Source organism: Lissotriton helveticus, chromosome 8, assembly GCF_964261635.1.
Source record: "Lissotriton helveticus chromosome 8, aLisHel1.1, whole genome shotgun sequence".
NCBI lineage: Eukaryota > Metazoa > Chordata > Amphibia > Caudata > Salamandridae > Lissotriton > Lissotriton helveticus.
The window spans coordinates 64631635-64658213 of NC_136069.1; the positions used below are offsets into that span (position 1 = coordinate 64631635).

The 26579-nt window shown below is 48.6% G+C and overlaps 1 protein-coding gene across 1 annotated transcript in view; it reads left to right on the forward strand.

Annotated features, from left to right (window-relative positions):
* The window catches only part of CASR (calcium sensing receptor), a 282126-nt gene that overhangs the window by 241631 nt on the left and 13916 nt on the right, over positions 1–26579 (forward strand). The window contains exon 6 of the mRNA XM_078656628.1: positions 22243–22366. Coding sequence (XP_078512754.1) covers positions 22243–22366 — 124 coding nt within the window. The remainder of the gene's footprint in view (positions 1–22242; positions 22367–26579) is intronic.

The window sequence follows — 26579 nt, forward strand, 5'->3', positions numbered from 1 at the left end:
ACGCATTTTAGGAACACAAACAAGCAAAAAGTTCCGCAAAGTTGCGGAACGCAGAATTTCGGGCAATTTCGCATTCTCCGCGGAATGCGAAATTACTCAAATTCCACAAATTCCGCGAGCGGAACGGACTTTACCACCCAGGCCTAGACCACATTGCCCGCTGTTGGGGGTGTGGTCACTTCTATCCACCCCCCCATCTGCTGGCTGCAAAGGACAGAGGCGCCCGTACCTCGGGAGGTCCAAGCCTCAGGCCCATGATTGCGGCCTGCCTGCGGCCTTGTGGAGAGGTACCCCGGGACCACCTAAAACCAAACTGCCCTGTTGCCTTGCCGCGCCTGATTCTGGAACCACTGCCGCTGCCCGGAGATCACACCTGTCCGGCCGCTACCCCCTGTGATGCCCACGCAGGGTGGCTCCTTGTGCGGACATGAAGTGACACTCCCCTGCCCCCTCTCCTGTGTGAAGATCACAGAGCTCACATCAACCGGCTGTGACTGTGCCACAGCCGGGGCCCGAGGGCTGGACCGCGGGCCTGTGGATCTGTGGCCCCTGCCTTGCTGCTATCAAGATGCAAGACTGGTCTTTCAACAACCCATACACTGTCATATTAAACCACTGATGAAGAAGCTGCACTGGCTTCTGGAAGCTCAACGAACCATCTTCAAAACAGGTTGCATTATTTTTATATCACTTCACAATAAAAGCCCGAAGTTTATATCCTCAAGAATCCAGTACTATACCCCAAAGAAGCAATCTCTGATTGGTCCAAATGAACCTCTTAATGGTACCGAGATTCAAGCAAAAGAGGCTGGGAGGGGCAAGAAATTAGTATAGCAGCAAATTACATGACCTTCAGGAAGCTCTTGAAAACTTGGCTATTCACACACGCATATTGCTTAAATCCTGGTTAGATGTTGCCTTTATTTACCCCTGCTCCAAGAAATCTTATTGGTGTTCTTGGGCTTTACAAATACAGTATAACATAACAAAACATAACATCTTCCTGGTACTATCCTCCCTGCACCAGCAGGTATCACTGGTGGTCCTGAGCTTACCCTGACTACACCTGGCCTGTGACGGTTGAGCAGTAGTGCCGGCAACTAGAGACGTGTCCATCTGGATGACCCCCATATTGCCATCTGCACCTCGGCCTGTTTGTGTTCCCCTGGGGGACCGGGAAGAAGTGGGACCTGAATTTGCTTGGTGGTGTTGCCCGCTCTGTGAGAGTTGGAGCAAGAGTTTCTAGGAGCTTGAAAACCTGTTTCCTGGTGGCTCACTTGCAATGGGGAAGATGGACAGACACCAAACTAACCTGGTGTTTGACAAAAAAGGTTCCCTGAACAACCCAGTGGAAATGCTAATAACAAACATGTAGCTGCTGGAATTTGTGATGACTGTGATGAGGGCATGGCCATCAAAGACCTCCTAACTGATGTCCGCAACAGTTTACAAATGATTGACTCCAAAATTGATACGCTCACTAACAAATTGGATCGCATGGGCAACTGACTTGATAAACATGATGACAGAGTGTCTCAAGTAGAACAGTGGGTGTCCAACTTGGAAGAGGGAGCTCTGGTGAATACCAAATGGCTCCTGCAGATTGAAAAAGTTCTTTCCCTTATAAAAGGCAAGAACATAGACCAAGAGGCGCGCTTGAGAAAAAACAATATTAGAAGTTTGGGTCTACCTGAATCACTGCCATGCCCACTGTTGATGACTATGTTGAGACCCTTCTTCACACCCTTTTTGGGGACTGATTAACCACCCTGTTCTTCAGGGAGCAAGGGCGGCTCCTTTGTTAGAGCACAGGAGTGCCGCCCCACTAACAAAAATACCCCAGAGATGAAAAATAAAATGGTAATAGAGTTACCTTATTACTATAATATTTTTCATCAACCCATCCCAAATTGAGTGTGGCAGCAGCAGGAAGGAGTGGTGGGCTGCTTGTGCACTAGTTTAAACATGCATACTTTAAACCTCTCAAACCAGCTGTGGTAGACAGCTGGATTGAGAGCAAACACAGGCCTTCTGCGCTCTCGGGAGCGTCAAGAGAGGCTGCTCCCTTTAATCCTGGTGCTTGAGCAGTTCTAGGATTGGTTAAGGGAGTTGGCTGGAGTCCCAATGACTCATTTGCCTGCCCCACCACTCTCGGAGTTGCCAGCCACCACTGCTCTGGAGCTCGCCCACTGGGATAGGCAGGGGTCCCATCCTCTGCCGAGGCCCAACCCCTGCCTATCTTTGCTTGCATATTATACTTGAGGGATAGTGACATGATACTGCGTTTAGCCCGGGAGAAAAGCGGGCTAATTGATTGATTGATTGAATATAAAGGGAACCAACTTCAGTTTTATTCTGACTTCACTCTGGTGGTGCAATCTGCTTTCAGAGAGTTTATTACTGCTTTAACGCTTCTTATGAAGATTAATCTACCATTTGTCCTTCTGTATTCCGCTCGACTGTGGGTCCTTCAGAAGGGAAAAACTCACTACTTTAGGGACCCCAAGTTGGCCAAGATGTTTTGCCGCAGACACACCTGCGGATCGATGGCTGCAAGTTCCTAAGATACCAATGACACAAACAGTTGCCTCCACGACAATGACTGATGCGCATGCTCTACTGTCCTATGAGATTGTTCTGTCTGGCCACCTACCTACTCAGAGGATAGGGAGAATGCCCACCTTACCATGATGCCCCAGGTTCTGTTTTGCTCTTGTTGTACTGTGAGTGGGATAGATACACTGTTCAACTGTTTGGGGTAGTTGAAGTGGGAGGGGAAGAGAGAGGATGTTGGGGTTTCCTATATTGTTTGCCTAGTCCCACATACTGTTATCAACTACACAATTTAGTGATTACTCTGGTGTGCTCAACTATACTTCTCATGACAAACCCACAGGGTGGAGAGTCTGGTGAGATCTGACATTCAGGGCATGCCGCAGAGATACCCACGTGAGAGATATCGTTCTCATATCCTGGAATGTATGTGGCCTGAAAGACTTCTGTAAAGTTCAGCAAATGGCTGCATGCCTCCACAGACAGGCTGTGGAAGTTGTGATGCTGCAGGAACTCCATCTCAGGATGCATACCCAGCCCTGCCTGGAAGCGGGCTGGATATGGGAGAGCTATGTGTCTACCTACTCGCCTGTGCGTGGGGAACAGCAATTCTTATACGACAGGGAGTCCAGTGGTGGATGAATAAAGTACTTTTGAAACTGACGGGCATTGTGTCCTTGCCCATAGCCTACTATTGAGCATGAAGTTTACCCTTGCATGTGCTTATGGCCCCAGTGTGAAGTCCCCTGAGTTCTTATTTAATTTGTGGGATCAGATTGTGGCCTTGGGCCATGCTACAGTGATTGGGGGGGGACAGCTTTAATGTGGTACTGGCCCTCACCCATCCAATGTCAGACCACATGCCTGAGCTACTGCCTATCTGCAGTCCCTCCTCACCGGCCATGCTCTGGTTGATTTCTGATGGGCCCGCACTCACTTGCAATTGATGATACCTTGACTACTGGCTGGTTACTAGAGACATCCACGATATAACAAGAGTGCTGAACACTTATCACGCACACTTTCTGAATACGAGCCGGTGGCCTTTTCGCTTTTCTCATTTGGCATGACTAGACGCTCCTTCACTATCTAAACACGCACTGCAAGGCCCTCGTTTTAGGACCGAGGTACATGGTACTATAGTTAAATTCTTCACACACAACATCAGAACTCTAAATTTCCCCGCCCTCCTTTGGGATGCATTTAAAGCTTATATTTGGGGCATTTGTGTATGAAAATACTCAGGCATGCTCTGCGATCTGCGCAGGTGGCTACAGATAAGGAATGTGAGATTTGCAATCTGGAGCTTCGCTATTTGGAGGCATCAGATGTGCACTATCCTGAGGCGTCAGATGTGCACCCTTGCAACATAGTGCAAGGGTGCCTGTGTTGTGAGAAATGATTGTTTGTGTGGAGGAAGGTGTCCTTTCCTGCAGATAAACAATCTTCAATAGATATTTGTAACTTCTATATGTGCTGCTTTGTGCATCACGCATAAAAGTTGCAACTCGTCTTTTTTTTTTTTTTTTTTTAAGTTTATGTGCAGGAAGGGACACCTTCCTGCACATAAACAATCATGCATGGCGTTTTGCTGTTTTTAAGTGTGCTGCACAATGGAGCACACACAAAAACAGCAACAAAAGAGGCAAAATAAAGCATTTCTCCTCGTTGCGCCCTGAAAAGACAAGGTTTTCCCAGGTCTTAATTTTGGCGCTGCCCCATATTTACGCCACCCTTGTAAATATGGGGCAGAGTCAAAATCAATGGGTGGTGAGGCAGAAGGCCAACCGCAACACACATTGCCCACCCCTTTCACACTAAATATAGTGTGAAAGGGGGCCCTATTCACAAGGCGGTGTTAAGCCATGTGAACACTACCTTGTAAATAAGTGTTGCCCCTATCGCCACCACAACGTAAAAAAAAGAGACTTTATGGTGGCGATAGGGGCTTGTAAATATGCCCCTGAGAGGGTAAGACCTTGGCGGCTCTACTAGAAAAGAACTGGAGCAATTCGGACATAACGGAATTATTAAACACAGGAGGGAACCCATGTCACTCTTCTGTGGCTATCACCCAAGTGATGCTGTCCTACCACTCTGCCTTTTATGCCTACGCCAGTGTTATACCGCTAGATAGGCTCAACGCCTATTTAAACTACATCCAATTACTGTGGCTGGAGAGTGGACATAGGTAATAATTCAGGTAGAGGATGTCACCTTAGCTATATGCAGGGTGGCAGGGGATAAAGCTGCTAGGTTGGATGGCCTGACAGCTCATTGTTATGAGGCGTATGCTGATGTCCTGGGCCCGCCCTTGCTAGCGAATGTATGAATATGCGGGGCAGACGGACCATTAAAGCGTCCTCTGTACGTGAATTCTGGATATTTATGATCTTGAAACCTGGTAAACCGTGCAACCTGTGTGATTCTTATTGCGCCCTTTCTATGTTTAATATAGATAATAAAATCCTGGCGCACATACTTGTGACCAGATTACTGCCGCTGCCCCCTACCATAGCCAGCCCTGACCAGTTGAGCTACGGCCAGGGCGTTCCACCTCCTACAACCATTGCACCCTTTCAGGGCACAAGTCGTAAAAAAAGAAGTGGGGGGACGCTGTCACCGGAAGTGACGTCACAATAGGAAGTGACGTCACAAAAGGTGCCGCGCTTCTCGTCCCAGAGAGGCCAAAAAGTGAAGTCCAGCTGTTTGGCAGGGGGGGCGGCGTCTCCCCGGTAAAATAAGTGGGGGGACGCCGTCCACCCACGTGGTACCCCGGCTCGAGCCCTGCACCCTTTTCTCTTTGCTACATGCCCTTGATCCACAGCTACAAGGGGTGGCGTTTTGTTAAGACGTCACAAAGACCTTCGTCTCATTGGAATGGGCATTCGCGTTTGCACTATTACAGCTCCGTGGTTTAAGCTCAACCTTCCTCAAGTGGATCGCACTTCTGTAGACACTCTCCATGGCTCGGCTGCGTGTCAGTGGCATAATATTGAACCACACAGTGATCAGCAGGGGTACTAGACAGGGGTGCCCACTCTTCACCGTCCTAGATTCTATTACTATGGAACCTCTGGCTGCGCGCTTAAACAACATCATTCTAGTCGTGGCCTCAGTTACTTAACCCAAAGACTGGTGGTATCCATGTATGCTGACAATGTTATCATCTATATCAGAGACCTGGCTCGAAACCTAGCTCCATACCACGTGATTTCATACGCTTTGGTGCACTGACCGGGATCTCAGTTAATTGGACAAAATCAGTAATCTATCCCTGATCGATGCAATGAAGAGATTCCCAATGGAATTCATCTTAGTAAGGGGTGGGGTGAGACCGTTTGATATCTGGGGATTCAACTAAGCAGGGATCTGACACTTCTGTGGCGGGACAACTATGGGAGGGCTGTAACGTGGCTGAAAGAGCAAAAATCTGCATGGACTTGCTTGCCTCTGTCCCTTGCTGGAAGACTGGCAACTGCCAAAATGGCGGTCCTGCCCAAATCTCTTTATGTTTTTGCTAATATCTCTATGCCCCTCACTAGAGCCTTCTTTAACCATCTATGCTTCTTATGATCCATTTGACGTGTGTCGGTCGACAGCCTAGACTCTCAAGGGAGACCCTCACGCCCCGCCCTGAGCAAGGTGGACTAAGTGTTCATGACATCACTGTTGCTTCGCTCAGGCTGAATGCTCCCATCACACATTGCATCCCACCCAATATCTGCCACATACTGAGGTGGAGGGTTCAAGTTCAAGTTCAAGTTCGAGCATTTGTATAGCGCACTACTCACCCAGAGGGTCTCAAGGCGCTTGGGGAGGGGGTCGTTATTTGTCGAATAGCCATGTTTTAAGTTCTTTTCTGAAGGAGATGTGGTTTTGAGTAAGGCGGAGGTGAGTGGGGAGTGAGTTCCAGGTCTTGGCAGCAAGGAATGAGAATGATCTGCCACCCATGGTGGATCTTCGGATGCGCAGGACTGCGGCGAGGGCTTGATTGGACGATCTTAGTTGGCGGGTGGGTTTGTAGAATGACAGTCGAGTGTTGAGGCATTCGGGTCCTAGATTGTAGAGGGCTTTGTGTGCATGGGTGAGAAGGCGGAAAGTAATTCTTTTGTTGACGGGAAGCCAGTGGAGGTCTTTTAAGTGTCCGGATATGTGATCTTGGCGAGGGACGTCTAATATGAGTCTCGCTGATGCGTTTTGGATGCGTTGGAGTTTTTTCTGTAATTTTGCTGTGATTCCGGCGTAGAGGGTGTTTCCATAATCCAGTCGACTCGTGACCAGTGCGTGGGTGACAGTCTTTCTTGTCTCGAGGGGGATCCAGCGGAAGATCTTTTTGAGAATGCGAAGTACGTTGAAGCAGGAGGATGAGACTGCGTTGACTTGTCTGGACATCGAGAGAGAGGAGTCTAGGATGAAGCCAAGGTTACGTGCATGGTCTGTGGGAGTGGGTGCTGTGCCCAGTGCGGAGGGCCACCAAGAGTCGTCCCAGGCAGAGGGGGAAGATCCTAGGATGAGCACCTCGGTTTTGTATGAGTTGAGTTTTAGGCGGCTATGTTTCATCCATTCGGCTACTTCTTTCATGCCTTCGTGAAGATTGGTTTTGGCTGTTTTGGGGTCTTTGGTGAGGGACAGGATAAACTGGGTGTCGTCGGCGTAAGAGATGATGTTGAGGTTGTGTTGACGCGCGATGGAGGCGAGAGGACTCATGTAAACGTTGAAGAGGGTGGGACTGAGTGAAGATCCTTGTGGTACGCCACAGATGACTTCAGTGGCTTCTGAGATGAATGGGGGAAGTCGACCTCTTTGAGTTCTCCCAGCGAGGAATGAGATGATCCAGTCCAGGGCTTTTCCTTGTAAGTTCAAGTTCAGGCATTTATAAAGCGCACTACTCACCCAGGGGGTCTCAAGGCGCTGGAGGGAGGGGTTTACTGTTTATCGAATAGCCATGTTTTCAGTTCTTTTCTGAAGGAGATGTGGTTCTGAGTAAGGCGGAGGTGGTTGGGGAGTGAGTTCCAGGTCTTGGCAGCCAGGAAGGAGAAGGATCTGCCACCCATGGTGGTTTTACGGATGCGCGGGACTGCGGCGAGGGCTTGATTGGATGATCTTAGTTGGCGGGTGGGATAGTAGAAGGACAGTCGGGTGTTGAGGCATTCGGGTCCTAGATTATAAAGGGCCTTGTGTGCGTGGGTAAGAAGGCGGAAAGTAATTCTTTTGTTGATGGGAAGCCAGTGGAGGTTTTTTAAGTGACCGGTGATGTGCTCATGGCGCGGGATGTCTAATATGAGTCTCGCTGATGCGTTTTGGATGCGCTGGAGCTTTTTCTGCAATTTTGTTGTAATTCCGGCGTAGAGTGTGTTGCCATAGTCCAGTCGGCTCGTGACCAGTGCATGGGTGACAGTCTTTCTTGTTTCAAGGGGGATCCAGCGGAAGATCTTTTTGAGAATGCGAAGGACGTTGAATCAGGAGGACGATACGGCGTTGACTTGTCTGGACATTGAGAGAGAGGAGTCTAGAATGAAGCCAAGGTTACGTGCATGGTCTGTGGGTGTGGGCGCAGATCCCAAAGCGGAGGGCCACCAGGAGTCGTCCCAAGCTCAGGGGGAGGATCCTAGGATAAGCACCTCCGTTTTGTCTGAGTTGAGTTTTAAGCGGCTCTGTTTCATCCATTCGGCTACTTCTTTCATACCTTCGTGAAGGTTGTTTTTGGCGGTGTTGGGGTCTTTGGTGAGGGAAAGGATTAGCTGGGTGTCGTCGGCGTAGGAGATGATGTTGAGGTTGTGTTGACGTGCGATGGAGGCGAGCGGACTCATGTAGACGTTGAAGAGGGTGGGACTGAGTGAGGAGCCTTGTGGTACACCACAGAGGACTTCGGTGGGCTCTGAGTAAAATGGGGGGAGTCGGACTCTCTGGGTTCTCCCGGCTAGGAACGAGATGATCCAGTCCAAGGCTTTTCCTTGTATGCCGATGTTGTTGAGGCGTTGTATGAGGGTGTTGTGACAGACAGTGTCGAAGGCGGCAGAGAGGTCGAGTAGAATGAGGGCCACTGTTTCACCGTTGTCCAGGAGTGCTCGGATGTCGTCGGTCGCCGCGATGAGGGCTGTTTCGGTGCTGTGTTTGGCTCGAAAGCCGTTCTGTGAGGGATCCAGGGAGTTGTTGGATTCAAGGAAGGCTGCGAGTTGGCTATTGACGGCTTTCTCGATGACTTTGGCCGGGAAAGGGAGGAGGGAAATGGGTCGGTAGTTTTTCAGTTCTGACGGGTCTGCTGTTGGTTTTTTCAGAAGGGCGCTGAGTTCGGCGTGTTTCCATATTTCTGGAAAGGTGGCGGAGTTGAAGGAGCAGTTGATGACATCGCGGAGTTGGGGAGCGATGATGGAGTCAGCTTTGTTGAAGATGTAGTGGGGACAAGGGTCAGAAGGTGAGCCAGAGTGGATTGAGTTCATGAGGCGAATGGTGTCTTCAATGGTGATTGGGTTCCAGGAGTTGAGGTAGTTAGTTGGAGGGGTGGGATCTGAAGGGGGTGGGGTGAGTTGGTCATTGGGAGTATTCTTGAAGCTGTTGTGGATGTCGGCAATTTTGTTGTAGAAGAAGGAGGATAGCGCATCGCAGAGGTCTTGGGAGTTAGTGATGTCGTTGGATGCAGCGGAAGGGTTGGTGAATTCTTTGACAATATTGAAGAGTTCCTTGCTGTTATGAGAATTGTTGTCGAGACGGTCCTTAAATGCTGATTTCTTGGCGGATCGAATCAGTTGGTGGTGTTTGCGGGTGGCTGTCTTGAGGGAGGCCATGTTGTCTGAGGTTGGTTCTTTTCTCCAATTCTTCTCCAGGGTGCGGCATGTCTTCTTGGATTTTTTAAGGTCATCATTGAACCAGGGAGCTTTTTTGCTGGATGATTTCGACTGGTGTTTTTTCAGGGGTGCTAGTTCATCCGCACTGTGGGCAATCCATTGCCTGAGGTTGGTGGCCGCTAGGTCTGGGTCCGTTGCTAGGGTGGGAGTGTTTTGGCTGAGTGATGTGAGGAGTTGGTCGGTGGTGATTTTGTTCCATTTTCTTCGGGGAATGGGTTGTGGACGGTTGTGGGTCAAGGTTGTTTTGTAGCTGAAGTGAACACAGCTGTGATCCGTCCAGTGGAGAACTGTAGTGTGATCGAAGGAGATGTGCTTGCTGGAGGTGACGATCGGGTCGAGCGTGTGTCCGGCTGTGTGAGTGGGGGCGTCAACAAGTTGTTTGAGTCCGAGATTGGACAGATTGTCCAGAAGGGTGGTGGTGTTGTTGTCGAGAATGTTGTCAAGGTGGTAGTTGAGGTCTCCTAGAAGAATGTAGTTCTCGGAGGCGAGGGCGTGCGGGCTGACGAAGTCAGTGATGTCGTCGCTGAATTGAGATATGCCGATGTTGCTGAGGCGTTGTATAAGGGTGCTGTGGCAGACTGTGTCGAAAGCGGCGGAGAGGTCGAGTAGAATGAGGGCCACAGTTTCTCCGTTGTCAAGTAGTGTTCGGATGTCGTCAGTCGCTGCGATGAGGGCGGTTTCGGTGCTGTGTTTGGCTCGAAACCCAGATTGAGATGGATCGAGGGAGTTGTTGGATTCAAGGAATGCGGCGAGTTGGCTGTTGACGGATTTCTCAATGACTTTGGCCGGGAATGGGAGGAGGGATATGGGTCGGTAGTTTTTGAGTTCCGAGGGGTCTGCTGTGGGTTTCTTCAGGAGGGCGCTGAGTTCGGCGTGTTTCCAGCTATCTGGAAAGGTGGCAGAGTTGAACGAGCAGTTGATGACGTCACGGAGATGGGGTGCGATGATGGAGTCAGCTTTGTTGAAGATGAATGAATGAATGAATGAAAATATTTGTAAAGCGCGCGATGGCCAAACGGCTTCCTGGCGCTGAGAGCTCTAAAGAACCGGACAGACAGGGCCAGGAGGTTTAGCGGGGGTAGGCCTGGGCAAAGAGGAAAGTTTTTAGCGCTTTACGGAAATGAGAAAAAATAGGAATCGAACGCATAGAAAGAGGGAGGGAGTTCCAGAACCGGGGAGCAAGAACAGAAAAACGGGTTCCACCAGTGCGAGATTTGCGGAAGCGGGGAACAGTGAGAAGGGCAGAAGATGATGAACGAAGAGTGCGGGCAGGGGTGTGAAGGGAGATCAGAGAATTGATGAAAGCCGGTCCAGAGTGGTCAAGGGCCCGGTAAACAAGGCACCCCAATTTGAACAGGGATCTCTGCAAGATGGGCAACCAGTGAAGGGATTTGAGGACGGGGGTGATGTGATGGGTTTTGGGCAAGTGAAAGATAAGACGGGCAGCCTGATTCTGGATAGCTTGTAGGCGGCGGGTTTCATAGGCAGGAATGCCAGCGAACAAGCTATTGCCATAATCAAGGCGGGAAGTGATGAGGGCAGAAATAATAATTTTAAGGGAGTCAGGAGAGAAAAAGCGAGAGATTTTCCGGATCATCCGGAGGGAGAGAAAACAGGAGGACACCACGGCACTGACCTGGCCATGCATGGACAGGTCCTGTCTGACCTTGATGCCCAGGGTTTTAACAGAGGGAACGGGGGTGGGGGAAGGGCCAAGAATGGGAGGCCAGAAAGCAGAGGACCAGGGGCTGGATGAGCCGCCAATCAGAACAAGCTCAGTCTTATCTGGATTGAGCTTGAGGTGGTTGGCGCTCATCCACCCAGAAATGAAAGCCATGGTGGAGTGAAAAAAGGATAGAGCGTGAGAGGAGGAGGAAAGGTCAAAAACGAGCTGGAGGTCGTCAGCGTAGTTATACACAGAGACCCCCAGCTCAAGAAGGGAGGAGATAAGAGGGTGAATGTAGAGATTGAAAAGAAGGGGAGAGAGGGAGGACCCTTGGGGGACTCCACAGGGCACCGGGAGGGGAGAAGCAGAAAAGCCGGGAAGGTGGACAGCTTGAGAGCGATCCGTCAAAAAGGAGGTAATCCAAGAGAGGACAGTACCTCGTATGCCCGCTGCGCGGACACGGTCCAAAAGAATATTATGGTCGACCGTGTCAAACGCAGCGGACAAATCGAGGAGGATCAAAGCCTGGGGAGAGTTGACATCGGCCTTGGCTTTAAGCTCGTCAAGGACGGCTAACACCACGGTTTCGGTCGAGTGACCTGAGCGGAAACCAGCTTGGTGGGATGCCAGGATGCCAGGAGATGTAGTGGGGGCAGGGGTCGGTTGGCGAGCCGGAATGGATTGAGTTCATTAGGCGGGTGGTATCCTCAGTGGTGATTGGGTTCCAATTGCTGAGGATGTTAGTTGGCGGAGTAGGATCTGAGGGGGGTGGGGAGGGCTGATCGCTGGGGGTATTCTCGAAGCTGTTGTGGATGTCGGCTATTTTGTTGTGAAAGAAGGAGGATAGCGCATCGCAAAGGTCTTGGGAGGGAGTGATGTCGTTAGATGCTGCGGTGGGGTTGGTGAATTCTTTGACGATGTTGAAGAGTTCCTTGCTGTTGTGAGAGTTGTTGTCGAGACGATCCTTGAATGCTGATTTTTTGGCGGATCGAATCAGTTGGTGGTGTTTGCAGGTGGCTGCCTTGAGGGTGGCCATGTTGCCGGTGGTTGGGTTTTTTCTCCATGTTTTCTCCAGGGTGCGGCATGGCTTCTTGGATTTTTTAAGGTCATCGTTGAACCAGGGAGCCTTTTTGTTGGCTGATTTGATCTGGTGCTTTTTCAGGGGTGCTAATTCGTCCGCACTGAGGGTGATCCATTGTTTGAGATTGGTGGCCGCTTGGTTTGGGTCCAGTGAGAGGGTGGGAGGGTTTTGGTTGAGTGATGTGAGGAGTTGGTCGGAGGTGATTTTGTTCCAGTTTCTTCGAGGGATAGGTTGTGGGTGGTTGTGGTTCAGGGTGGTTTTGTAGCTGAAGTGAACACAGCTGTGGTCCGTCCAATGGAGAGCTGTGGTGCGATCGAAGGTGATATGCTTGCTGGAAGTGAAGATAGGGTCGAGTGTGTGTCCGGCAGCATGGGTGGGGGTGTCAACAAGTTGTTTGAGTCCGAGGTTGGTCAGGTTGTCTAGAAGGGTGGTGGTGTTGCTGTCGTGTTTCTTTTCAAGGTGGTAGTTGAGGTCTCCTAAAAGAATGTAGTTCTCGGAGGCGAGGGCATGTGGGCTGATGAAGTCCGTGATGTCATCGCAGAATTGAGTGCGGGTGCCTGGGGGCCTGTAGATGAGGGTGCCTCTAAGTGTGGTCCTGGGGTCGGTGTGGATCTGGAAGTGGAGATGTTCGGCGATTGCAAGATTATCGTCGGAGCTGGTCGTGATTTTGATGGTGTTCTTATGGATGATGGCGATGCCTCCTCCTGTTTGATTGGTGCGGTCTTTTCGGATAATCTTGTAAGCGTCCGGTATGGCTATGGCGATGTCGGGTGCTGATGATGTGTTCATCCATGTTTCTGTGAGGAAGGCGATGTCCGGTGACGCAGTGTCGAGTAGGTCCCAGAGTTCAGTGGCGTGTTTGTGGACCGAGCGGGTGTTAAGCAGGATGCACTTCAGGCGGTTGGAGTCGGAGTTGTGTGTGGAGGGAGTGGGTTTGGTGAGGGTCCTGAAGCAGTTGAACTTGCAGGGGAGGCAGGCGAATGGGCCGTGGGTACGTCCTGGGGTGGCTTGGCAGCATTGTGGTGTGCGTCCGGGGTTGAGGGCGTGGAGAGTTGCGGCATCATATGTGGTTTTAGTGGGTTGGGAATGGCGGGGACCAGGGGGACAGGCGCAGGGCGCGGTCCAGGCGCGGACGGGCGCAGACGGGCTTACCTTCGGCGTGACCGCTGCACGTGAATGCTGCGCGGGAAGGCATCTGTCATAAGTGGATGGAGGAGAGGGGAGGGGCGAGGGCGGGGCAGCTGGGAGGCGGGATCGTGGTGGGGAACCGGGCTCGGGGTTAAACACCAAACAACAAAATGGCTGCGAGCCAACACAAACAGATTAGGGCACAACCTGACTTAGGCTAGGGAAAGGGCAATGGCGCCAGCACAATCAACCCAAAATCAATAACACAGTTTAAAGGCAGAAAACACAGTTGATTGGTGAATTAATGTGCACTGTGGCAGTATAGCGCTCTGAAGTGATCCAAACTCCTGTGTAGCGCTACGGAAATTAAACAGCACTCTAGCACACGAGAAAGTGGCGGTAGTGCGAGCAGAGCGCTACTTCATTCGATCAGACACGCATAAAGTTAAGCAGCAGTAGTGCGAGCAGAGCGGGACCCAAATTCAATCAATATCAAATCAGCTGTAATGCGAGCAGCTGTAGCGTGAGCAGAGCAGGCACAAATTGAATCTGCAGTAATGCGGGCGGAGCGTTCATAAATCAGAATTCAGCAAGTAGCAGTCTGGAGCAATATCTTAATGATACCAGTTTCTGGGTCGGGTCAGGGCAGGGAGCAGCGATAGGAGCGACCGCTTCTGGCGAGTGCAGGACGGTCACAACATAGTGGGTGACAACGCCCACTATGTTTCTCTTCCACAGATCACGGAGTGCCTGTGGGGCTGCACACCCAAGATTCTCTTGAAAATCTGAGGCCCTTCATGTCTTGGACAGTGTTCTCAATATCCCCTTTCCTTGGAAACTGATCACCTGCTGTATGCGACTATGCAAGAAAAGGTCTCAGTGGTCACGCCCCAAGCATTTGAGAGATGGCTTGGGACATTGGAAATTACCTTACAGGGGAAATATGGAAAGATTGTTGCCATGCAATGAGCATGCTCTCCCCTAACTACCACCTCCGCCTTTTGCATGTAAAATACCTCCATCGTAGCAACCATACTCCTGTTACGATGTTTAGAATGGGCCTCCTGCCGGGCGCATGGTTCTCGCGTTCTGGCTGTGGGGATGATGACTTCCACCTCTTGGCTTGGAATTGCCCAGGGATGGCAGGCTTTTGGTCTACTGCATCCTTCACACACTAGAATTGCTGGTGGTCTTCATGATCAGACATGGTCTCCTTCCCAGGCCCATGCTCTACCTGCCCAGGCTGGGTATCCATCAGGCACTAGAAGAGGTGATGTTCTTCATGATCTACACGGAGCGGCAAGAGGCACTGATTAAAGTGGCATCTGGACCCTTGATGAAAGTGTTACTACAGAGGGATGCTACCGCTTGCGCTCCATTGCGAGCAACTACACAGATGAAACTTGTAACACACACACGTATCTACACGGGAAACGGCAATCCAGGTCATTATATGTTATTTCACTTATCACATCAAACCACACACATTCCTTGAAGATTTGGTAATTAACCGGGAAAGGGAGTGTCACATACCAGGGTTTGCTAGTCCTGAGGAAGGCCGGAGCGACCAAGACGGTTGAAACATGTCGACATAGAAGCAGTACAGGAGAAGAAGGGGATCCTAATTTCTCCTAGACCTTCTCCGCCTCTTTACATTTTCACCATAACCAGGAAACCTAGAAATAAAATTTGATATAAGATATCTCTGAGTTCGTTTTTAGACTTGGCACTCCACTGTCTCTTTTTTACTGCACTGATCCCAACACATTTATGTTTGTTTTGCTTTCCACCTTCCTTTGCTCCATCCCAGGCATTGGTCAGTGCAGGGATTTTGTAGCAGCCCTATGATGAAGCACACCACTACTTAGTGGGTGAAGGCAGTTTTAAAAAAAGCCTTACGTTTTCCAACAAATGTTGTGAAGAGACAGGTCTTCGGCTACCTGTCTCTCCCTACTTTTCCTCGTTTTGTGGTTATAGTTTGATATTTACATGGAGGATGGAAAAGAACAATTGTTACTTACCTGTAAACAGGTGGTTCTCCAGTATTGGTGTCTTTCATAGATTCACATGCTTGAATATTCCCTGTCGTCGAAGTGGGAGTCCCACGGTAAATAAAATAGCAATAATGCTAAATATATATATATATATATATATATATAAACATAATATAAGAAATAGAAAGGAAATACAACTGAAATCCTCTAAAAACGATTCCTACATAGGAATGCAAGGCAAAGAGAAAAAACCATTTGTAACACATTAGTGTCATTATATTAGTCCAAACTGCAGCCAATCAGGCGCCAGCAGCCTCTAGAACCTTCTCCTCAGAAGCTCAAGCCCTCAGATTTTCGTAGCACAAAGTAACTAAGAGTGCATGAGGAGAAGAGAGCCTCTGAGTGGAGGAGGGTGGGTCGCATGTGAATCTATGAAAGACACCAATACTGGAGAACCACCTGTTTACAGGTAAGTAACAATTGTTCTTCTCCAGTATTAGGGGTGTCTTTCATAGATTCACATGCTTGAATAGAATAGAAAGCAGTAACCTCCTAGAACTGAGATTGCTAAGCATATGAAGAAAAAATGAAGACAGTACTATAATAAAAATAATACAGTCATATATCATCAAAGCAATCACAGGAACCAATAAGGAGGAGGGAACAGAGGCTCACCTTACTGAAAAAGATGGCGAAGCACTGCCTGTCCCACTGCGGTATCCGCTTCATTGATGGCATCCAAACAGTAATGTTTGGTGAAGGTGTGCCTGCTGGACCATGTCGCTGCACGGCAGATCTGATGAAGTGGCACACCAGCAAACAAGGCGATGGATGAAGACATCGCCCTCGTAGAATGAGCCCTCACTGAAGACTGCAATGGTCTGCCCGCTTGTTGGTGGCAGAAGGCAATGGCTGAGGAAAGCCACCGGGCCACAGTCGGCTTGGAAACTGGATGTCCCCTGCGCAGTCGTCCGTATGCAATGAATAGTTGGTCGGACTTGCGGAAAGGAGCAGTTTTTGCAATGTAAAATTTAAGACATCGCTTGATGTCCAAAGAATGTAGGCGCTGTTCCGCCGGAGATTTTGGGTCCGGAAAGAAAGTCTTAAGGAACACAGGTTCATTCAAATGAAAATCCGTAGGTACTTTAGGTAGGAAAGAGGGGTTGGTACGAAGTGCCACTCCGGTAGGTTTGAACTGTAGATAAGGCGGTTTGACAGTGAAAGCATGAAGGTCGCTCACGCGACGAGATGAGGTCAAGGCCAGAAGTAGTGCAACCTTCCAGGTGATGAATTTGATATCGGCTTTATGGATAGGCTCAAATGGTGACTTCATAAGTTGAGACAATACCACATTGAGGTGCCAAGCTGGCGGAGGGCGACGCACAGGTGGAAACTTGCGGAAGAGCCCTTTGAAGAATTGACGTATAACTTGTGATGAACAGAGGGATGACGAGCCGTCATGTCGGAAACGAGATATTGCAGCTAAGAAAACTCTCAGCGTAGAATGAGAGAGTCCTGACTGAGCGAGGCTTAAAAAGAATGGAAGGAGCTGCTCAGGAGTGGAATGGATGGGATGGATATTGGCTGAAGCGCACCAATGACAGAACCGCTTCCATTTAAGTTTGTAAGTCTTGATGGTAGACGGAGCTCTGGCATGAGCTAGAATGTCTCTGCACTCCTGGGATATGTTCAAATTCGCGAACTCAAGGTGCTCAGGTTCCATGCCCATAAGTGAAGTGTTGAGGGATCTGGATGACACACTAGACCCTTGTCCATAGTTAGTAGGTCTGGACGAGGACGTAGAGGAATGGGATCGCACTGTGACATTAGAAGCAGTTCCGTAAACCATGCCTGTCTGGGCCAACGAGGTGCGATCAACAGGATGTGGCAGGGCTGCCTCCGCATCTTCCACAGTTCCCGCTGTATTAATGGGAGCGGCGGAAAAGTGTAAGCGAATAGATCGCACCAGTTGATCAAAAGGGCATTCCCGCAGGACCCTGGGTGGGGATGCCAACTTGCATAAGACGGGCATTTCTGATTCTCCGGCGTTGCAAAGAGATCCAGATCTGGGTGACCCCATTGGCGGAACACAAGATCCAGAGTCGGTTGGTGCAGTTCCCATTTGTGTGTTGAGGAAGTGGACCTGCTCAAAGAGTCCGCCAGGAGGTTGGACACGCCCGGAAGGTGGGCAGCTGTCAAGGTGATGTAATGGCGTAGAGCCCAATCCCAGATTGACTGGGCCAAGCGGGACAGAAGTGGAGACCTGGTCCCTCCTTGTTTGTTCACGTAGTGCATACTGGTGGTGTTGTCCGTTTGGATTAGCACTGACTCCCCGTGAACAACTGGGAGGAAGGACTTGAGCGCTAGAAAGATCGCCATCAATTCTAGCCTGTTGATATGCCACGTGCGCTGTGTCTGCGACCATTTGCCCTTGATGGAGAGGCCCTGGAGATGAGCGACCCACCCCTCCAAGGAGGCGTCCGTCGTCAACGTAAGGTCCGGAGCATGATCGAGGAAGCACACACCCATTTTCAGATTCGCGGGCTGTGCCCACTAAAACAGGCTCATTTTCATGCTGGCTGTGACGGCAACTAGGTCGTTGAAGGACCCGGAGACCTGACGCCACTGTAAGTCCAGTTCTTCCTGAATAGGACGGGTGCGCAACCTGCAATTTGGGATCAGTGTGATACAAGACGAAGCCATTCCCAAGAATGACTTTAACGTCCGAACAGAAACGGACTGCCTTCGTCGAATGAGTGAGACCAGACGAAGTATCTTCAGACGTCGCTCGTTTGAGACGAACGCTTTTGAGAGCTGCGTGTCTAGAATCGCTCCCAGGAAGGATCTGATCTGCAGAGGTGCAAACTGTGACTTTTCGACGTTGATGGTCAACCCCAGAGACTGAAACACCTGCTGGCAAAGGAGCGTGTCCCGACTCAGCTGAAGGTGGCATTGAGACTTGAGAAGGCAATCGTCTAAATAGGGAAAGATCTGAACTCCTTGTAGACGCAGGTGAGCCACTACCGGGGCCAGTACTTTCGTGAATACACGAGGAGCTGAACGCAGACCGAAGGGCAGAACTTTGAACTGAAAATGCATTGGTCCCACTGTGAAACGCAGGTACTGGCGATGTTGTTCGAGTATTGGAACGTGAAAGTACGCGTCTTGAAGATCTATGGTGGTCATAAAATCCTCGCTGGATAGAAGACGCAGGACTTCCAGAAGCGTCAGCATACGGAAATGATTGAGACTTTAGGAACTGGTTGAGAGCCCTCAAATCCAGAATGGGCCGCCAATCTCCGTTCTTCTTGAGTATGAGGAAAAAACGAGAGTAAAAACCCTTCCCTCTTAGATGTTTCGGGACCACTTCGACTGCCCCTTTTATTACAAGAAGACGGACATGATGGTAAAGCTCCTCGAGATGTGGAGGAGGTGGGCCACGAGGTGGGGTGCAAGGAGGAATCTCTGTGAACTCCAGGGTATGACCCCGTTTGACAATGTCCAAAACCCAGCGGTCCGAGGTGATCGAGGACCACTGGGAATAAAACAGAGAGATTCGTCCTCCAACAGTTTGAGAGTGGCAAAAGTCATTGGCGTTTCTGATTTGCGCCACGATAGGACAATTTTCCTCTGTATGTTTTGGAGGGTTGTTGTCGAGACTGCTGATTGGGTGTGTAACGTTGGCCGCTCTGATTGTAGGAACGGTATTGCTGCCCACCTCAAAAATTGGAAGAAGTGCCGCGTCCGCGCGCACCTCCAAAGGACTGCTTACGAAATTGTAGCGTGCCCAAGGACTTCGCTGTATCGGTGTCCTTCTTGATGGACTCAAGGGCATCATCGATATGGGATCCGAATAAAGATTCTCCATCATATGGCATATCCAGTATTCTGGCTTGGACTTCCTGCCGGAAGGAGGTGGACTTCAGCCAGCCTTGTCGTCGGAGTGCCGCCGCACTTGACATGAGGCGGAAACCTGTGTTAGCCATATCGACTGCACAATCGATGATTTCTTCCGATGCCCTTTGGCCATCGCGGAGAATCTGTTGTGCGTCAGCCTTGGAAGCATCTGGTATGAGTGCTATATAATCTGCAATGTCTGACCACATCTGCCGGTCATAACGTCCCAAAATGGCTAAGGCATTGGCTGCTCGGACAGATGTGGAGGCCATGGTTGAGAACTTGCGGCCAATTGCATCCAAGCGCTGACCCTCTCTGTCCGGAGGGGCAGTGATTTGGGACGCCGGATTCCGTGCTCTACGCTGTGCTGTCTGAGTCACGACAGAGTCCGGCTTGGGATGAGAAATCAGGCAAGCTGGAGAGCCAGTTGGGGCCTTGTACTTCTTCTCCAGGCGCGGAATCTGAGCAGGTAAGGAATTTGGAGCATTCATCAGTTTAACGCCCTCTTTCCATACAAAATCAATAATAGGGATTGTGTGTACCTGCTTAAAAGGTTTGTCCTTAAAGTCATAAAGAAAACAATCCTCCTCACGTTGTGATCGTGGGAGTTTGAAACGCTGAGCCGCTTTATCCATTAAAAGATGGAAACTGGCGATATCTACTGGTGGAGACTCACTCGAGGTACCAGGTTGAGGAGAGGGCGCCTGCGCCCGATAATCATCCCATTCGGCCATATCCTGGTCGCCTGCCTCATCATCCGTGTTGTCTGGGACTTCACCGTCCTCGCGTTCTGCGTTCGCCTCCTCATCATCCGCATCCCGCGGGTATACAGTGGTATGGATGCTTATAGATCTATGAACCTGAGAAGGTGCAGGTGGTACGGTAGGTGGCAACGCAGGTGGAGGTAGTGCCAAAGGAGTGGGAGATTGCGCAGGTGTAGTCTGCGGTGTTGCAGGAAAACGGCGATTATAATCGTCCAGCATATGTTGGAGATTAGAAATTAAGGTCAAAGGAATGGTGGTCACAGGAGGTTTAGTGAAATGCTCCTCTTGTTGAAAGTCTGGGTCATTGCCATCATCAGAGTCTGTGTCTTGACATTTAATTATCAAATCAGAGGGACTATGTGCTGCCCCAAAAGTGTCCTCTTCATGCTCCGAATCTGTGTCATGCTCCGATGTAGTTGAGAAGATTGGAGAAGGTGGTTGAGGTTCTGGATCAGAGATTTGTTGGCAGGGTACTGTAGTGCGTGGATGTGAAGATTTTGCGGTCTTCAATGGCACTAATGGCATAGATGCAAAAGAAATCGGTGCCGTCGTCGACGGAGCCGTCGCCGTTATCGTCGACGAGGCTGATTTTGGTATCGTCAACGGTAATTTTGCAGCAACCTTCGTCGACGGAGTGGTCGTCGACAAAGTCGTCGACGGTATCACCGTCGACGGGCGATCAACTGAAGATATATTCGTTGACGGGGTCGTCGTCAACGGGGTCGTCGTCGATGCTGGTACTGACTCCGTAGACGGAGCCTTCGTCGACGGGCCTGTCTCCGTCGACGGGCCTGTCTTCGTCGACGAGATCTTCTTCGTCGACGGGATCTTGGTCGACGGTGTCTTCGTCGACGAGGCTTTAGTCGATGGTGTCGTCGACGACGACGACGACGATGTCTTTGGGTCTTTCGTCGACGAGGATTCTCTCTTCTTCGTCGACGAGATGGGAATCGTCGACGGGACAGGTTTAGATGGCAATGAAACCCTCGTCGACGTCGAGGCTGTCGACGAAACCGGCGTCGATGATGAAAATGCTGAAGTGGAAGTCAGCGTCGTCGTCGAAAATGCAGGCAAAGCCGTTCTCGTCGTCGGAGCGCTCGTCGACGCTCCCGTCGACGGTGGAACTCTGAGAGGTGTTAAAACATCTCGAGAGGCAGCCAAAGACGCCTGAGAGCCAGGTCTCGTGGGCGTAGAGGTGGTAGGATTGGCTGAAGACACCACAGGAGCCACAGACAAGGCTAATTTAGGTTTCTTGAGGAAAGGAGAAGGAACCTCCTGAACACTACCACGCTTTGAGGCTGCTGAAGAAAAACCAGAACGTAAACTTTCTGCGTCGGACAGTGCAGAGTCCTTGTCCTTTAGACGCTGCAGCCAAAGGAGAAGACGGCCTTCCCTATCCTTAAGGGTTTTGGTAGAAAAGGTTCTACAAAACTTGCAGCTGCCAGCCTCATGATCCGGGTATAAACAATAAATACACTTCTGGTGGGGGTCCTTTTCAAAAAGGCGCAGCTTCCCACAAGAAGAGCAGGGTCGAAATAAAGACTTCTTACTTGACATGTTGAAGAACTTGCTGGAACTAGATGAATAGAGAACAAAACTGAGCAGAGCTCAGGGAGACTCCCTTCACACGACGTGCGGTAGAAAATCTGAGGGCTTGAGCTTCTGAGGAGAAGGTTCTAGAGGGTGCTGGCGCCTGATTGGCTGCAGTTTGGACTAACATAATGACACTAATGTGTTACAAATGGTTTTTTCTCTTTGCCTTGCATTCCTATGTAGGAATCGTTTTTAGAGGATTTCAGTTGTATTTCCTTTCTATTTCTTATATTATGTATATATATATATATATATATATATATATATATATATATATATTTAGCATTATTGCTATTTTATTTACCGTGGGACTCCCACTTCGACGACGGGGAATATTCAAGCATGTGAATCTATGAAAGACACCCCTAATACTGGAGAAGGAGTAGTACCTCTCGCCCCTTCTTTTTTGTGTGTAAAGGTCTTCATGATCAGATAAGGTCTCCTTCCCAGGCCCTTGCTCTACCTGCCCAGACTGGGTATCCTTCAGGCACTAGAATAGCTGATGGTCTTTATGGTCAGACAAGGTCTCTTTCCCAGCCTCACGCTCTACCTGCCCCAGCTGGGTAGCCCTCAGGCACAAGAATAACTGATGGTCTTCAGTAAAGAAATGCCTTCTGCCCAATTTCACCCTTTGCCTGTTCAGGAGGTTGTACTTCCAGCACTTTAATAAACTGTTAAGCTGTATCCTCAGACGCTAAAGAGACCTCTCTCTTTTCAGGTACCTTTCTCAAACTGCAGCGAAGACTGTCAGGAGGGCACGCGCAAAGGCATCATTGAAGGGGAACCCACCTGCTGCTTCGAGTGTGTTGCCTGCCCAGATGGAGAGTACAGCGATGAAACAGGTAATATACACAGCGTGTAGATAGACACAATCCATGTGCATCACTGTATCACTTACATTCAGGGTAGCATGTGCATTCATTCATATGACTTCCACCCACAATGTATTCTTTGTACCTTACATAATGTGTTGTGTACCACACGGCTGGTCAATATAGTGACAACACAACTTATTGATCCGTATAATGTAACGCATTAAACTAAAGTGTCTGTATAATGTATACACAAGTACGCTAGGTAACCTTCCCTTAACAAACACAATGGAGCAATTCACAAAGACATTTGTGGCCCTAAAGTAAGTTTAAAGCTGAACATACATCATTTTGCGCTTGCCAGGAATTTACAAAGGGTTCCTGGCAGATGTAAAAATATTTACAATGTTGATTTCTCCACCACATGTCCAGAGAGAACCACAGTAATAAATCCCACTTGAGGGAGGGGGGTGGACGTCTCACAGCATGGTTTGCCTTGGAAGTTTGAGAATGACCACAAATATGTACATTTCAATCTCTCTGTGTCTCCTTTCCACCAAGGGAATGATCAAATACAAAAACATAGTAAATGCCTAATCATGGCTAAGATGTAGATCTCTGCCCGCCCTTTCACTTTCTTCTGGCCTAATGCTGCTTTGTGCAACAGGTCAGACCTAAAACACATTTAAAGGTGTGGAGGAACAGGCGAGTGTTTACCAGTTCTTTTACACTGCTCCATTTAGGGCAGGGCCAAGACTGATTGCCACTTGGTCAGCCTCCTTCTATAATGGCATTCACAAGCTAGAAATTATGGATTGGGATGCTCGGAGGAGTTCAACCTCCTTTGACATTTTCAATCCAATGGATTAACTAAAAAAACTGTAGCACTTATATCATTTCTGAAATGCAGATCACTAATAGGACATACTACTAGCATGCTCAGAGCAATGTGGGAACAGACCTGGAACTGTTCAAAGACTCCGAGTGGGAAGAAGCATTGAAGTGTCCCAGACAGGCAGAAGTTGGGATGAGGTTCAGATTAGGATACCTGTTTGACCTGGCCCTTTCTGCAGGTTCCTCCACAAACAGTTTGACTTTTCCCTCCACTACCACTATTTTGCTGAATTAGTTCTTGCCAGCCATTGGACTCTGCAAATCTTACCACTGCTAGCCAGTGCTAGAGTTCTTGCTCTCTCTTCTTAAAACATGGTAGCATTGGCTTGCACCCAACTGGCATATTTAATGTATTTGGAAGTACCCAGTAAAGTGGCACTACATGTGCCCAGTGCATGTAAATTAAATGCTACTAGTGGGCTTGCAGCACTGGTTGTGCCACCCTCTTAAATAGCCCTTTAAACATGTCTCAGGTCTGCCACTGCAGAGCCGGTATTTGCAGTTTAAACTGTCACTGTGGCCTGGCAAAATAAACTTTTTGCCAGATCCAAGCCTTCCTTTTTAATGCATATAAATCATCCCTAGGGTCGGCCCTGAAAAGCCCAGAGGGCAGGGTGCAGTGTATTTAAAAAGTAGGGCATGTACTTTGAGATTAACATGTCCTGGTAGAGAAAAACTCCTATATTCGTTTTTCATTAGTGCAAGGGCTATATCTCCTTTAGGATAACATTGAAGTTGCCTTATTACATTTTATAAGCATAATTTCCAAATGGGAAGAGATAACCAGTTCATGTTTGGTGTCTCTGGAATCCTAATTTAAAATCCAAATGTATGATGAAGTTGGATTTTAAATTGCAATTCTGAAAATGCCACTTTTAGAAAGTTGTAAATAATCGACTAAGGACAGCTGCGTTGCACTCTAGTAATAGTCAAGATTTGTATGGGACTGGCGGCACTCGTGGTGAGAACTGTTCATCAATGTAAATAATATAGACTGAGATTAGACTTTTAGGGTGCCAGGAAATAGTCCCTTCCGGCCGGTAAGGACTGTTGACTATGAAAAAAAGGAGGGAGTGCAAGGACTGCTTGCACTGTTTCCGAAAGGCACTCCATTGGGAGATAAGACTCCTGAATAGTGATTTTATCGCAAAAATTCATAAAGTTCAAACAAGCGTAGTCAATGGTAATCTTTTTTGAAGATTCATTTAATTGATGGGTCACATATTATATCTTCATAGTGACTTTTTCATGAAACAATGCTCCAAATGTATTTTGTATAGACATCAATTGATCAATGCATCATCCCTATGCATTTCGGGCGGGGCCCTTCATCAGGGGATAGCAAAAGATCTGTAAATAAATGAATTGGTATCAGGAAGGGAACTCGCGACCACGAGATGAGTATTACAATTAAACAAGTGCAAATAAAATTATACATGCATTATCTACATTACAGACGGGTTGAAAAAGTAAAAAGGTGGAAAGGTGTGAGGTTAGCCCAGTGTGGGGTGGGGACAGTGACAACCATGACAGTGGTATGGACGGTAAACCGAAAACGCCCATTACGTACATGCTGGACTTAAAAATCGACCTCAAGTGAACCGGAAAGGTCAAACCCAATTCACGCTTCAAAAGTGCTTTAACGTTGTGCGCGGCAAACAAAAGTGGTTTAAGAAGTAAAGATCGTGCAATTGAAGGCTTACCGAATCTTCTCTGAAGCAGCACGCGACGCGCAGGGTGGCCAGCGGTTAGTGTGCAATGCGGTAAATGCGGAAGTAAATAAACGACCGTGATGGTGAAGGTAAACAACGGACTATCACAAATGTTAGTAGCGTTATGGGTGTGCCCGTGTATCCGAAGCTCAACCAAGCCAGTCAAATTCTAATATTGGCCGCGGCCTAATTTCATGCGACGTCGGAGATAGTTACACACAGTAATAAAATATTATGAATGTTGGAAAAACACAACAGACAAACACTCGGAATCGATGGTGGCGGCCATCATGGAATGGTCAATCATGGTGTACAATCACCGTGAGAACGGTAACAAATGTAGAAATGAATGGATAATGAGAGCAATAAGGGTGAGAGAGTTTGAAAAAAAGTCATAATAAAATAGGAAAAATAAATTTAAAGAGTGTAGAAAGTCAAAGGTAGAAAAAGAAATTACCGGAGAGCCAAAATTGAAAAAAGTGACAAAAAGGGGTGCAACCTGGACTATGAAAGAAAGGTGATGGCCATATGGGAAAGGTAGAAATAAAGTAACTACAAAGAAAGTGAGGGAAAGGAGAGTGAAACATGGAGTGATGGGATGTGGGATGAAAAACAAAGGGGTGAAATGGAGACAAGTGCGTTCAAAAAGAAATATGGAACAACTGTATGTACATTGAGACAACAACGAATTATAGGAAACAACTATATTCAATTCTGTCGTTGAGTCCCTTGGGCTGACAAGCATCAAGTCTCTTGATCCACACGGTTTCCCTCTGGAGTAGTATTTTCCTGTTATCCACGCCTGCTCTCAGTGGGACAACCTCCAAAACCAGGAACCTCAGTTGGCTCACGTTGTGCTGGTGTGTAATAAAATGAGCTGCCAAAGGGGCTTTGGTTGATCTATTTCTGATTGTACTTTTATGTTCGGTCAAACGAACTTTAATCTTGCGTTCAGTCTTGCCTACATAAGGCAGTCCGCAGGGACATTTAAGTAGATATACTACGTTCTTGGAGTCACAAGTGGCGTTGGTTCGTAGTTTGATGGCTTTCCCTGATGATGGATGGTTTAGGATGTTACCTGGAATTATGTTGTGACAATGGCTACAGTTAAGGCACGGAATAGTGCCTGAATGTGTTATGGAAGGATCCACGGGTACAGTCTCAAGGATGTTTTTGATATTATTAGCTCTCTGGTATGCAAAAAGTGGTCTGCTGTTAAAAATGCCCTGAAAGTCTGGTTCAAAACGGATCATATCCCAACTCTTCAAGATAATGTTCTTAATGGCCTTGCTTCTTGTCGAATACTTTGAAACAAAGACAGGTCTCTGTTCACCAGTGAGTTTGATGGGTGTAGTTAGAAGCTCTGACCGAGTTTTGGTGGCCACACGATTTTTAGCTGCTTGTAGTGTAGTTATAGATTACCCGGTTTACTATTACAGCGAACGGCAAAGTATGGCGGCCATCTTGGTATGGGAACACAGTATAATGTACGCCGCAAAAGACATTCCTATATCATTAGCGAAGCTACTTGCCAATGATATAGGAATGTCTTTTGCGGCGTACATTATACTGTGTTCCCATACCAAGATGGCCGCCATACTTTGCCGTTCGCTGTAATAGTAAACCGGGTAATCTAT